The sequence below is a fragment of the Tachypleus tridentatus genome, chromosome 13 (assembly GCF_004210375.1).
Source record: "Tachypleus tridentatus isolate NWPU-2018 chromosome 13, ASM421037v1, whole genome shotgun sequence".
Taxonomy (NCBI): Eukaryota; Metazoa; Arthropoda; class Merostomata; order Xiphosura; family Limulidae; genus Tachypleus; species Tachypleus tridentatus.
Window position 1 is genome coordinate 114,550,381 of NC_134837.1, and position 16,378 is coordinate 114,566,758.

Sequence of the window (16,378 nt, forward strand, 5' to 3'; positions counted from 1 at the left end):
AAGGTCTGGACACTGTCACTCAACACAGAATACAAAACTAACAAGGTCTGGACACTGTCACTCAACACAGAATACAAAACTAACAAGGTCTGGACACTACCACTCAACACAGAATACAAAACTAACAAGGTCTGGACACTACCACTCAACACAGAATACAAAACTAACAAGGTCTGGACACTACCACTCAACACAGAATACAAAACTAACAAGGTCTGGACACTGTCACTCAACACAGAATACAAAACTAACAAGGTCTGGACACTGTCACTCAACACAGAATACAAAACTAACAAGGTCTGGACACTGTCACTCAACACAGAATACAAAACTAACAAGGTCTGGACACTACCACTCAACACAGAATACAAAACTAACAAGGTCCTGGACACTACCATCAACACAGAATACAAAACTAACAAGGTCTGGACACTACCACTCAACACAGAATACAAAACTAACAAGGTCTGGACACTGTCACTCAACACAGAATACAAAACTAACAAGGTCCGAACACTACCACTCAACACAGAATACAAAACTAACAAGGTCCTGGACACTGCTCAAGGTACAAAACTAACAAGGTCTGGACACTGTCACTCAACACAGAATACAAACTAACAAGGTCCGAACACTACCACTCAACACAGAATACAAAACTAACAAGGTCTGGACACTGTCACTCAACACAGAATACAAAACTAACAAGGTCTGGACACTGTCACTCAACACAGAATACAAAACTAACAAGGTCTGGACACTACCACTCAACACAGAATACAAAACTAACAAGGTCTGGACACCACCACCCAACACAGAATACAAAACTAACAAGGTCTGGACACTGTCACTCAACACAGAATATAAACTAACAAGGTCCGGACACTACCACTCAACACAGAATACAAAACTAACAAGGTCTGGACACTGTCACTCAACACAGAATATAAACTAACAAGGTCCGGACACTGTCACTCAACGCAGAATACAAAACTAACAAGGTCTGGACACTGTCACTCAACACAGAATACAAAAGGTCCCGAATGACTAACAAGGTCTGGACACTGTCACTCAACACAGAATACAAAACTAACAAGGTATGGACACTAATACAAAACTAACAAGGTCTGGACACTGTCACTCAACACAGAATACAAAACTAACAAGGTCTGGACACTGTCACTCAACACAGAATACAAAACTAACAAGGTCTGGACACTGTCACTCAACACAGAACACTAACAAGGTCTGGACACTGTCACTCAACACAGAATACAAAACTGAGACACTGGACACTGTCACTCAACACAGAACACAAAACTAACAAGGTCTGGACACTACCACTCAACACAGAACACAAAACTAACAAGGTCTGGACACTACCACTCAACACAGAATACAAAACTAACAAGGTCTGGACACTACCACTCAACACAGAATACAAAACTAACAAGGTCTGGACACTACCACTCAACACAGAATACAAAACTAACAAGGTCTGAATACTACCACTCAACACAGAATACAAAACTAACAACACTACCATTCAGCACAGAATACAAAACTAACAAGGTCTGGACACTGCACCATTCAACACAGAATACAAAACTAACAAGGTCTGGACACTACCATTCAACACAGAATACAAAACTAACAAGGTCTGGAGCACTGTCGCCCTCAACAAGGTAGTAAAACTAACAAGGTCTGGACACTGTCACTCAACACAAAATACAAAACTAACAAGGTCTGGACACTACCACTCAACACAGAACACAAAACTAACAAGGTCTGGACACTACCACTCAACACAGAACACAAAACAACAAGGTCTGGACACTATCACTCAACACAGAATACAAAACTAACAAGGTCTGGACACTACCACTCAACACAGAATACAAAACTAACAAGGTCTGGACACTACCACTCAACACAGAACACAAAACTAACAAGGTCTGGACACTACCACTCAACACAGAACACAAAACTAACAAGGTCTGGACACTATCACTCAACACAGAATACAAAACTAACAAGGTCTGGACACTACCACTCAACACAGAATACAAAACTAACAAGGTCTGAATACTACCACTCAACACAGAATACAAAACTAACAAGGTCTGGACACTACCATTCAACACAGAATACAAAACTAACAAGGTCTGGACACTACCATTCAACACAGAATACAAACTAACAAGGTCCGGACACTACCACTCAACACAGAATACAAAACTAACAAGGTCTGGACACTACCACTCAACACAGAATACAAAACTAACAAGGTCTGGACACTGTCACTCAACACAGAATACAAAACTAACAAGGTCTGGACACTGTCACTCAACACAGAATACAAAACTAACAAGGTCTGGACACTGTCACTCAACACAGAATACAAAACTAACAAGGTCTGGACACTACCACTCAACACAGAATACAAAACTAACAAGGTCTGGACACTGTCCACTCAACACAGAATACAAAACTAACAAGGTCTGGACACTACCACTCAACACAGAATACAAAACTAACAAGGTCTGGACACTGTCACTCAACACAGAATACAAAACTAACAAGGTCTGGACACTACCACTCAACACAGAATACAAAACTAACAAGGTCTGGACACTGTCACTCAACACAGAATACAAAACTAACAAGGTCTGGACACTGTCACTCAACACAGAATACAAAACTAACAAGGTCTGGACACTGTCACTCAACACAGAATACAAAACTAACAAGGTCCGGACACTACCACTCAACACAGAATACAAAACTAACAAGGTCTGGACACTGTCACTCAACACAGAATACAAAACTAACAAGGTCTGGACACTGTCACTCAACACAGAATACAAAACTAACAAGGTCTGTCACTCAACACAGAATACAAAACTAACAAGGTCTGGACACTGTCACTCAACACAGAATACAAAACTAACAAGGTCTGGACACTACCACTCAACACAGAATACAAAACTAACAAGGTCTGGACACTGTCCACTCAACACAGAATACAAAACTAACAAGGTCTGGACACTGTCACTCAACACAGAATACAAAACTAACAAGGTCTGGACACTGTCACTCAACACAGAATACAAAACTAACAAGGTCTGGACACTGTCACCAACTCAACACAAGAATACAAACAGAATATAAACTAACAAGGTCCGGACACTACCACTCAACACAGAATACAAAACTAACAAGGTCTGGACACTGTCACTCAACACAGAATACAAAACTAACAAGGTCTGGACACTGTCACTCAACACAGAATACAAAACTAACAAGGTCTGGACACTGTCACTCAACACAGAATACAAAACTAACAAGGTCTGGACACTACCACTCAACACAGAATACAAAACTAACAAGGTCTGGACACTACCACTCAACACAGAATACAAAACTAACAAGGTCTGGACACTACCACTCAACACAGAATACAAAACTAACAAGGTCTGGACACTGTCACTCAACACAGAATACAAACTAACAAGGTCCGGACACTACCACTCAACACAGAATACAAAACTAACAAGGTCTGGACACTGTCACTCAACACAGAATACAAAACTAACAAGGTCTGGACACTGTCACTCAACACAGAATACAAAACTAACAAGGTCTGGACACTGTCACTCAACACAGAATACAAAACTAACAAGGTCTGGACACTGTCACTCAACACAGAATACAAAACTAACAAGGTCTGGACACTGTCACTCAACACAGAATACAAAACTAACAACACTGTCACTCAACACAGAATACAAAACTAACAAGGTCTGGACACTGTCACTCAACACAGAATACAAAACTAACAAGGTCTCAACACAGAATACAAAACTAACAAGGTCTGGACAGAATACAAAACTAACAAGGTCTGGACACTCACTCAACACAGAATACAAAACTAACAAGGTCTGGACACTGTCACTCAACACAGAATACAAAACTAACAAGGTCTGGACACTGTCACTCAACACAGAATACAAAACTAACAAGGTCTGGACACTGTCACTCAACACAGAATACAAAACTAACAAGGTCTGGACACTACCACTCAACACAGAATACAAAACTAACAAGGTCTGGACACTGTCACTCAACACAGAATACAAAACTAACAAGGTCTGGACACTGTCACTCAACACAGAATACAAAACTAACAAGGTCTGGACACTGTCACTCAACACAGAATACAAAACTAACAAGGTCTGGACACTGTCAGAAATACAAAACTAACAAGGTCTGGACACTGTCACTCAACACAGAATACAAAACTAACAAGGTCTGGACACTATCACTCAACACAGAATACAAAACTAACAAGGTCTGGACACTGTCACTCAACACAGAATACAAAACTAACAAGGTCTGGACACTGTCACTCAACACAGAATACAAAACTAACAAGGTCTGGACACTGTCACTCAACACAGAATACAAAACTAACAAGGTCTGGACACTGAATACAAAACTAACAAGGTCTGGACACTGTCACTCAACACAGAATACAAAACTAACAAGGTCTGGACACTGTCACTCAACACAGAATACAAAACTAACAAGGTCTGGACACTGTCACTCAACACAGAATACAAAACTAACAAGGTCTGGACACTCTCAACACAGAATACAAAACTAACAAGGTCTGGACACTGTCACTCAACACAGAATACAAAACTAACAAGGTCTGGACACTGTCACTCAACACAGAATACAAAACTAACAAGGTCTGGACACTGTCACTCAACACAGAATACAAAACTAACAAGGTCTGGACACTGTCACTCAACACAGAATACAAAACTAACAAGGTCTGGACACTACTGGACACTGTCACTCAACACAGAATACAAAACTAACAAGGTCTGGACACTACCACTCAACACAGAACTACAAACACAAAACTAACAAGGTCTGGACACTGTCACTCAACACAGGGTCTGGACACTGTCACTCAACACAGAATACAAAACTAACAAGGTCTGGACACTGTCACTCAACACAGAATACAAAACTAACAAGGTCTGGGTCTGGACACTGTCACTCAACACAGAATACAAAACTAACAAGGTCTGGACACTGTCACTCAACACAGAATACAAAACTAACAAGGTCTGGACACTGTCACTCAACACAGAATACAAAACTAACAAGGTCTGGACACTGTACACTCAACACACTACCACTCAATACAAAACTAACAAGGTCTGGACACTGTCACTCAACACAGAATACAAAACTAACAAGGTCTGGACACTGTCACTCAACACAGAATACAAAACTAACAAGGTCTGGACACTGTCACTCAACACAGAATACAAAACTAACAAGGTCTGGACACTGTCACTCAACACAGAATACAAAACTAACAAGGTCTGGACACTGTCACTCAACACAGAATACAAAACTAACAAGGTCTGGACACTGTCACTCAACACAGAATACAAAACTAACAAGGTCTGGACACTGTCACTCAACACAGAATACAAAACTAACAAGGTCTGGACACTGTCACTCAACACAGAATACAAAACTAACAAGGTCTGGACACTGTCACTCAACACAGAATACAAAACTAACAAGGTCTGGACACTACCACTCAACACAGAATACAAAACTAACAAGGTCTGGACACTGTCACTCAACACAGAATACAAAACTAACTCAACACAGAATACAAAACTAACAAGGTCTGGACACTGTCACTCAACACAGAATACAAAACTAACAAGGTCTGGACACTACCACTCAACACAGAATACAAAACTAACAAGGTCTGGACACTACCACTCAACACAGAATACAAAACTAACAAGGTCTGGACACTGTCACTCAACACAGAATACAAAACTAACAAGGTCTGGACACTACCACTCAACACAGAATACAAAACTAACAAGGTCTGGACACTACCACTCAACAGAATACAAAACTAACAAGGTCTGGACACTACTCAAACAGAATACTAACAAGGTCTGGACACTGTCACTCAACACAGAATACAAAACTAACAAGGTCTGGACACTACCACTCAACACAGAATACAAAACTAACAAGGTCTGGACACTACCACTCAACACAGAATACAAAACACAGAATACAAACAAGGTCTGGACACTGTATAAACAAGAATACAAAACTAACAAGGTCTGGACACTGTCACTCAACACAGAATACAAAACTAACAAGGTCTGGACACTGTCACTCAACACAGAATACAAAACTAACAAGGTCTGGACACTGTCACTCAACACAGAATACAAAACTAACAAGGTCTGGACACTGTCACTCAACACAGAATACAAAACTAACAAGGTCTGGACACTGTCACTCAACACAGAATACAAAACTAACAAGGTCTGGACACTACCACTCAACACAGAATACAAAACTAACAAGGTCTGGACACTGTCACTCAACACAGAATACTAACAAGGTCTACACACTCAGGTCAAGGTCTGGACACTACCACTCAACACAGAATATAAAACTAACAAGGTCTGGACACTGTCACTCAACACAGAATACAAAACTAACAAGGTCTGGTCTGGACACTGTCACTCAACACAGAATACAAAACTAACAAGGTCTGGACACTGTCACTCAACACAGAATACAAAACTAACAAGGTCTGGACACTGTCACTCAACACAGAATACAAAACTAACAAGGTCTGGACACTGTCACTCAACACAGAATACAAAACTAACAAGGTCTGGACACTGTCACTCAACACAGAATACAAAACTAACAAGGTCTGGACACTGTCACTCAACACAGAATACAAAACTAACAAGGTCTGGACACTGTCACTCAACACAGAATACAAAACTAACAAGGTCTGGACACTGTCACTCAACACAGAATACAAAACTAACAAGGTCTGGACACTGTCACTCAACACAGAATACAAAACTAACAAGGTCTGGACACTGTCACTCAAAAACTAACAAGGTCAGGTCTGGACACTGTCACTCAACACAGAATACAAAACTAACAAGGTCTGGACACTGTCACTCAACACAGAATACAAAACTAACAAGGTCTGGACACTGTCACTCAACACAGAATACAAAACTAACAAGGTCTGGACACTGTCACTCAACACAGAATACAAAACTAACAAGGTCTGGACACTGTCACTCAACACAGAATACAAAACTAACAAGGTCTGGACACTGTCAACACAGAATACAAAACTAACAAGGTCTGGACACTGTCACTCAACACAGAATACAAAACTAACAAGGTCTGGACACTGTCACTCAACACAGAATACAAAACTAACAAGGTCTGGACACTGTCACTCAACACAGAATACAAAACTAACAAGGTCTGGACACTGTCACTCAACACAGAATACAAAACTAACAAGGTCTGGACACTGGAATACAAAACTAACAAGGTCTGGACACTGTCACTCAACACAGAATACAAAACTAACAAGGTCTGGACACTGTCACTCAACACAGAATACAAAACTAACAAGGTCTGGACACTGTCACTCAACACAGAATACAAAACTAACAAGGTCTGGACACTGTCACTCAACACAGAATACAAAACTAACAAGGTCTGGACACTGTCACTCAACACAGAATACAAAACTAACAAGGTCTGGACACTGTCACTCAACACAGAATACAAAACTAACAAGGTCTGGACACTACCACTCAACACAGAATACAAAACTAACAAGGTCTGGACACTGTCACTCAACACAGAATACAAAACTAACAAGGTCTGGACACTGTCACTCAACACAGAATACAAAACTAACAAGGTCTGGACACTGTCACTCAACACAGAATACAAAACTAACAAGGTCTGGACACTGTCACTCAACACAGAATACAAAACTAACAAGGTCTGGACACTGTCACTCAACACAGAATACAAAACTAACAAGGTCTGGACACTGTCACTCAACACAGAATACAAAACTAACAAGGTCTGGACACTGTCACTCAACACAGAATACAAAACTAACAAGGTCTGGACACTGTCACTCAACACAGAATACAAAACTAACAAGGTCTGGACACTGTCACTCAACACAGAATACAAAACTAACAAGGTCTGGACACTGTCACTCAACACAGAATACAAAACTAACAAGGTCTGGACACTGTCACTCAACACAGAATACAAAACTAACAAGGTCTGGACACTGTCACTCAACACAGAATACAAAACTAACAAGGTCTGGACACTGTCACTCAACACAGAATACAAAACTAACAAGGTCTGGACACTGTCACTCAACACAGAATACAAAACTAACAAGGTCTGGACACTGTCACTCAACACAGAATACAAAACTAACAAGGTCTGGACACTGTCACTCAACACAGAATACAAAACTAACAAGGTCTGGACACTGTCACTCAACACAGAATACAAAACTAACAAGGTCTGGACACTGTCACTCAACACAGAATACAAAACTAACAAGGTCTGGACACTGTCACCAACACAGAATACAACAACAAGGTCACACTACCACTCAACACAGAATACAAAACTAACAAGGTCTGGACACTGTCACTCAACACAGAATACAAAACTAACAAGGTCTGGACACTGTCACTCAACACAGAATACAAAACTAACAAGGTCTGGACACTGTCACTCAACACAGAATACAAAACTAACAAGGTCTGGACACTGTCACTCAACACAGAATACAAAACTAACAAGGTCTGGACACTGTCACTCAACACAGAATACAAAACTAACAAGGTCTGGACACTACCACTCAACACAGAATACAAAACTAACAAGGTCTGGACACTGTCACTCAACACAGAATACAAAACTAACAAGGTCTGGACACTACCACTCAACACAGAATACAAAACTAACAAGGTCTGGACACTGTCACTCAACACAGAATACAAAACTAACAAGGTCTGGACACTGTCACTCAACACAGAATACAAAACTAACAAGGTCTGGACACTGTCACTCAACACAGAATACAAAACTAACAAGGTCTGGACACTACCACTCAACACAGAATACAAAACTAACAAGGTCTGGACACTACCACTCAACACAGAATACAAAACTAACAAGGTCTGGACACTGTCACTCAACACAGAATACAAAACTAACAAGGTCTGGACACTGTCACTCAACACAGAATACAAAACTAACAAGGTCTGGACACTACCACTCAACACAGAATACAAAACTAACAAGGTCTGGACACTACCACTCAACACAGAATACAAAACTAACAAGGTCTGGACACTACCACTCAACACAGAATACAAAACTAACAAGGTCTGGACACTACCACTCAACACAGAATACAAAACTAACAAGGTCTGGACACTACCACTCAACACAGAATACAAAACTAACAAGGTCTGGACACTACCACTCAACACAGAATACAAAACTAACAAGGTCTGGACACTGTCACTCAACACAGAATACAAAACTAACAAGGTCTGGACACTGAAACACAGAATACAAAACTAACAAGGTCTGGACACTACCACTCAACACAGAATACAAAACTAACAAGGTCTGGACACTGTCACTCAACACAGAATACAAAAGGTCTGGACTAACAAGGTCTGGACACTGTCACTCAACACAGAATACAAAACTAACAAGGTCTGGACACTGTCACTCAACACAGAATACAAAACTAACAAGGTCTGGACACTACCACTCAACACAGAATACAAAAGGTCTAACAAGGTCTGGACACTGTCACTCAACACAGAATACAAAACTAACAAGGTCTGGACACTAACAAGGTCACTCAACACAGAATACAAAACTAACAAGGTCTGGACACTACCACTCAACACAGAATACAAAACTAACAAGGTCTGGACACTGTCACTCAACACAGAATACAAAACTAACAAGGTCTGGACACTGTCACTCAACACAGAATACAAAACTAACAAGGTCTGGACACTGTCACTCAACACAGAATACAAAACTAACAAGGTCTGGACACTGTCACTCAACACAGAATACAAAACTAACAAGGTCTGGACACTACCACTCAACACAGAATACAAAACTAACAAGGTCTGGACACTGTCACTCAACACAGAATACAAAACTAACAAGGTCTGGACACTGTCACTCAACACAGAATACAAAACTAACAAGGTCTGGACACTGTCACTCAACACAGAATACAAAACTAACAAGGTCTGGACACTGTCACTCAACACAGAATACAAAACTAACAAGGTCTGGACACTGTCACTCAACACAGAATACAAAACTAACAAGGTCTGGACACTGTCACTCAACACAGAATACAAAACTAACAAGGTCTGGACACAAAACTAACAAGGTCTGGACACTCACTCAACACAGAATACAAAACTAACAAGGTCTGGACACTGTCACTCAACACAGAATACAACAAGGTCTGGACACTGTCACTCAACACAGAATAAAAACTCAACAAGGTCTGGACACTGTCACTCAACACAGAATACAAACACTAACAAGGTCTGGACACTGTCACTCAACACAGAATACAAAACTAACAAGGTCTGGACACTGTCACTCAACACAGAATACAAAACTAACAAGGTCTGGACACTCAACACAGTCACTCAACACAGAATACAAAACTAACAAGGTCTGGACACTACTCAACACAGAATACAAAACTAACAAGGTCTGGACACTACCACTCAACACAGAATATAAAACTAACAAGGTCTGGACACTACCACTCAACACAGAATACAAAACTAACAAGGTCTGGACACTGTCACTCAACACAGAATACAAAACTAACAAGGTCTGGACACTACCACTCAACACAGAATACAAAACTAACAAGGTCTGGACACTACCACTCAACACAGAATACAAAACTAACAAGGTCTGGACACTGTCACTCAACACAGAATACAAAACTAACAAGGTCTGGACACTACCACTCAACACAGAATATAAAACTAACAAGGTCTGGACACTACCACTCAACACAGAATACAAAACTAACAAGGTCTGGACACTGTCACTCAACACAGAATATAAAACTAACAAGGTCTGGACACTACCACTCAACACAGAATATAAAACTAACAAGGTCTGGACACTACCACTCAACACAGAATACAAAACTAACAAGGTCTGGACACTACCACTCAACACAGAATACAAAACTAACAAGGTCTGGACACTGTCACTAACAAGGTCTGGAACACAGAATACAAAACTAACAAGGTCTGGACACTGTCACTCAACACAGAATACAAAACTAACAAGGTCTGGACACTGTCACTCAACACAGAATACAAAACTAACAAGGTCTGGACACTACCACTCAACACAGAATACAAAACTAACAAGGTCTGGACACTGTCACTCAACACAGAATACAAAACTAACAAGGTCTGGACACTACCAACACAGAATATAAAACTAACAAGGTCTGGACAACACTACAAACACAGAATATAAACTAACAAGGTCCGGACACTACCACTCAACACAGAATACAAAACTAACAAGGTCTGGACACTGTCACTCAACACAGAATACAAAACTAACAAGGTCTGGACACTGTCACTCAACACAGAATACAAAACTAACAAGGTCTGGACACTGTCACTCAACACAGAATACAAAACTAACAAGGTCTGGACACTGTCACTCAACACAGAATACAAAACTAACAAGGTCTGGACACTACCACTCAACACAGAATACAAAACTAACAAGGTCTGGACACTATCACTCAACACAGAATACAAAACTAACAAGGTCTGGACACTGTCACTCAACACAGAATACAAAACTAACAAGGTCTGGACACTACCACTCAACACAGAATACAAAACTAACAAGGTCTGGACACTACCACTCAACACAGAATACAAAACTAACAAGGCCTGGACACTACCAATCAACACAGAATACAAAACTAACAAGGTCTGGACACTACCACTCAACACAGAATACAAACTAACAAAGTATTGCCACTATCACTCAACACAGAATACAAAACTAACAAGGTCTGGACACTGTCACTCAACACAGAATACAAAACTAACAAGGTCTGGACACTACCATTCAACACAGAATATAAACTAACAAAGTATTGCCACTATCACTCAACATAGAATACAAAACTAACAAGGTTTATAGAATACTACTCAATATTAAATAAACTGTCCAGATTGTTTGAAGACACATGATCAACTAAATGCAACAAACAGTCCAGATGGTGTGGAGACAAATGAATAACTAAATGTAGTTAACAAAACTGTCCAGAGTGTTTGGAGACTATCACTAACCGTTATACAGAATGTTTGTGGCTATATTTCTCTTCCACTACATTCTTATATTAAACCACTCACTTAACATCTAACTTTAAATTGACAGAAGCAAGAAAGTCAAATATCTGTCTTCAAAATTGTGAATATTTTCACTACATATTAACCTTTCCTAATAGAACCACAATTTTCATTCACTTATCTCCTACAAGCTGTAAAGTGTCAGGAAAGGTTTCCAAAATATTTATTATTGTTTATCACCCTCTACATAGATGCAACACTTTGTTTTTATAGTAGTTTTAATTTCAATTAAAAAGAATCCTTATATAAACGAAGCAGTATGTTACTAAAACAACACATTTATGTGTTAATTATACTGATAATTCTAATTAAGGGTTGAGTCTGTTTTAAACTTGGTGTACTTGGACATTTACAGTGTACATGTTGTAACTAATTATCAACATACAGAAGAACCTCAATTAATGTGCACTAAACCATGAAGGACAAACCTTCTATATCTCTTCCTTTTTTCTTCTATTTGTAACCAAAATAAATCTTACAATAATGAGCATCTGGGTATTCAAGATTAAAGGCAGTGTCTTTAGTCTCATTCTCTATACAAAAACTCAATATAGTGGGCAGTTATTTTTGTATGCCTTTACAGTATACTACTAAATTTTAAACATCCCAGAATGATGACCAATATTCACTCTCTTGCAGTATTTATTTCACTGGCTCAAAACTGTATACTATAATAAACTTACAGCTTATTTCTGTGCACATTTGCATTAGTGTTATGTAAAAAGTCTAATGACACAAGCAGTGCTTGATGACTGACTTGAGATGTGGAAATCGTCAACATAGTCCATTTGCAACTGTAAGAGGGAGTGGTCCACTGATGGCATTAATCTTTATAATGAACAGTGTGACACTCAAGACACAGCACTGAGGGTCTCCAAGTTCCTGTGAGAAAGAATGGGAATGTGTTGAACTCACACAAACTTAGAATTGCTTGTCCATTAAAAAATAGGTAAATAGTCATGCAACCCATATGAGTGGAAATCTTAAAGCATGCCATACCTCCATGTAGTATTACAAGCCTTCTCTAGGTAAAAAAAATGCAGAACCAAAATGTTGTTGCTTGAGAAAGGCTTCCGTGATTGATGCTTCAAGTCAAATCAGGTGGTACATGGTGAATCACTGTCATTAGAACCCACACTAGGTGGGCGGGAGGAGGTTGTTTGATTTGAGAAACCAAAGAAAGCAAGCATTAACCATCCTCTCTAAGATCTTACAGGGACAGAATGTCAAAGTGACTGGATGATAGTTTGAAGGAATCTTGGGATCCTTCCCAGGTTTAAAAAAGGGAGGACAATAATATGGCACCAAGCATCAGAAAAAGCATTCTCATAATAGGCCTGGTTAAATACAACCATAAGAATAGCAAAAGAGGCAGAAGTGAGATGGGGCAGCATCTCACAGTGAATATCATCTGGTCCAACCAATGTACTGCTTGACCGATGAAAAGCAAGCTTAAGTTCCAAAAATGTAAAGGTGCAATTATATTCATAGAGATGATCAGCCCAAAAGAAAAGAGGCAATTGCTTTGCCGAGTCTTGATGGCTAAAAATGTGGAGGGATGAAGCAGAAGTGCTATATGCAAAAGAAAAACTTTTGCTAAGAGTAGCAGCAATTTCCTGTCCATCGGAGAGTAAGATCAAGAGGGAGGGGGTTTGTAGTATACTGCCCACTGACCTACTGAATTTTGTCCCATATGACTTTGGAACCAGTGGTGGAAGAGATGCTGGTTGTGAATTTAATTCAAGATTCCTTCATACATATCCCAGGCCTGTTTTCAAGGCTTCTGTGGCATCAGGCAGGATTCCACCACCAATGAGGATACAGGGAAAAAAGTCAAAGTTTTAGCAATAGAATGAACAGTTGCTTGGGCAATACAGTCAGTTACTGCTGCCACACAGTCATCTATCCATGACTTACAAGCAATGGCAGGATCAAGTTCTGAGAGAACAATAAATGAGGGCCAGTTGGCCTGGCCCAGCTTCCACCGAGGGAGACAGCTCAGGTGGTATTGACCACAGCAAGTCTCTCTTAAAATGATCACTGCCCCGTGGGTCACAAGTGAAGGAAAAATGGAGGGTAGCAGACAGAGATCAACAGCAGTAAAAGACTGAGCAGGTGCATGAAAATAAGTATAAACACCTGTACTAGAAAGAGAGAGGTTGTGATCCGAGAGTATACATTCTACAGAGTAACCCCTCCCAGAGGGGATTATTTCCATTAAAGTTCCCCAGAATTAAAAATGGAGACAGCAACTCTTCAATGAGAGCATCAATGTCTGATTGATCATAGGTTTCTCCAGAAGACAGGTAGAGAGAACAGACAGTGATGGTATGACTCAAGAAAACACAGATGGCTATGGCCTCCAAGGGAGTATCGAGTGGAAAAGAAAGAGAAGGCATATGCTGGTCAACCAACAGTGCCACACCTCCACGCACTTGTCTTTCATACAACCTGTCATTGGTGTATAAAGAAAACTGCCAAAAGGTGACTATGTTAGCAGGTTTCAGAAATATTTCCTGTAAGGAAAGACACAGGATGATAAAAATCAATCAGTGACTTGATGTCATCTAAATTAGAAGAGAAACCTCAATAGTTCCACTGTATCAACGTGGCCATTATTTATTTACGTGGAGGAGAACTGGGTAGATAACCCTCCTGTTTTCAACCATGTGTTTTACATTTATTCTCTTTAGTATAGGAAGGAGGAGGAGGAAAGAGGACCTACAGGAATTCAAAGCCAAAGTGGTGTGTTAGGGTTGGAATCCTCAACCACCAGGATCCTCTCCTCCCCTTCACAGGTCCCTATGCACGGCAAACACGTGGATGGATGTTAAGATTCCAGAGGAGGTAAAATGAAAGAACCTTCTCTAGAAAATCCCCACACTATAGGACCATCTTTGATATTAAAATACAAAATCTTACACTGTCAAGTTTTACCATTCAGCTATATCAACTAATTAAACTACATCATGTGACAAGTTTTATCATTCATTGAACTAGCTACAGAGATCAGCTAGATACAGTCACAATGGTGCCCTTAATGTTCAAGTTCTACTGTACTCTTAGGTTAACTTGTGTGACTTTATTTGGAACAAACTTTTTACAGTTTCGTATCTCTACTAGCTCCACTCTTTTTCAATATTTTTTATTATTCCATTCATCTTCATTTAAATTCATTCTTACAGTCAGACCTGATCCCTAAGAAACTTCTGTACGTTTCTAACTTACCTCTTTCCGAGTCTCCACAAATCTAAGTTTTACCACCCCCTTCTCAAGTTCAGACTGACCAATTACAACAGCAAGTGGAATGGATTTTTCTTCACAGTACTGTAACTGAGCTAGTAACTTCGGGTTTGATTTATATGATTGCTCTGTCTGAAAGTGAGGTTTGAGGAAACTAAATGAACTCATTTCTTTTTCACAAATATATATTCTGTAAAACAGATTTGCACACAAACTCCACCTATGTCTCTAATACAATCTAAACATACTTACAAATCTTCAGTTATATCAACTATGACTTCTTGTTTAAAAAAAGTAATTTTTAAGTTAATGATACCAAATGACAAACCTGTTGCAATTAAGAAAATACAGGTATAAATTAACTTTCATTACAGCCATTTAAGCAACTAGTAACTAACTTTTTTTATTATTTTTATAAACCTTTCACATTGGTATCATATCAAATACAATGTAGAAAGGCATTGAGAAAAAATGTTACAACTTACTTTTTACACACTTATTCATGATTCTGATAAAAAAAATATATAAATTGACAGTAAAATAATTTATACAGGTCACAATTAAAACAAAGTAGATACATTGATATTTATATATATGTAACAATAATTAAAACAGATAAAGGACTGAAGTAAAAATTCAGTCCAGTATTCCTACTGACAGTATTTTCATGTTTTTGCATATAAATTTCTCAACAAGTGGATTTCTCGACATCACTGATTAGTATTTTCATGTGACAAGATTCATCATTGATCTAC

General features: G+C 39.4%; 1 protein-coding gene across 3 annotated transcripts in view; it reads right to left on the reverse strand.

Annotated features, from left to right (window-relative positions):
- The window catches only part of LOC143239863 (histidine--tRNA ligase-like), a 57,773-nt gene that overhangs the window by 22,915 nt on the left and 18,480 nt on the right, over positions 1–16,378 (reverse strand). Inside the window, exon 12 of one of the 3 annotated variants that reach the window (XM_076481445.1) lies at positions 15,609–15,755. The exons of 1 other annotated variant lie outside the window; for it this stretch is intronic. In XM_076481445.1, coding sequence (XP_076337560.1) covers positions 15,609–15,755 — 147 coding nt within the window. Of the gene's footprint in view, positions 1–13,070; positions 13,263–15,608; positions 15,756–16,378 lie in introns of those variants that run through there. One more of the 3 variants, XM_076481447.1, reaches the window with a different exon arrangement.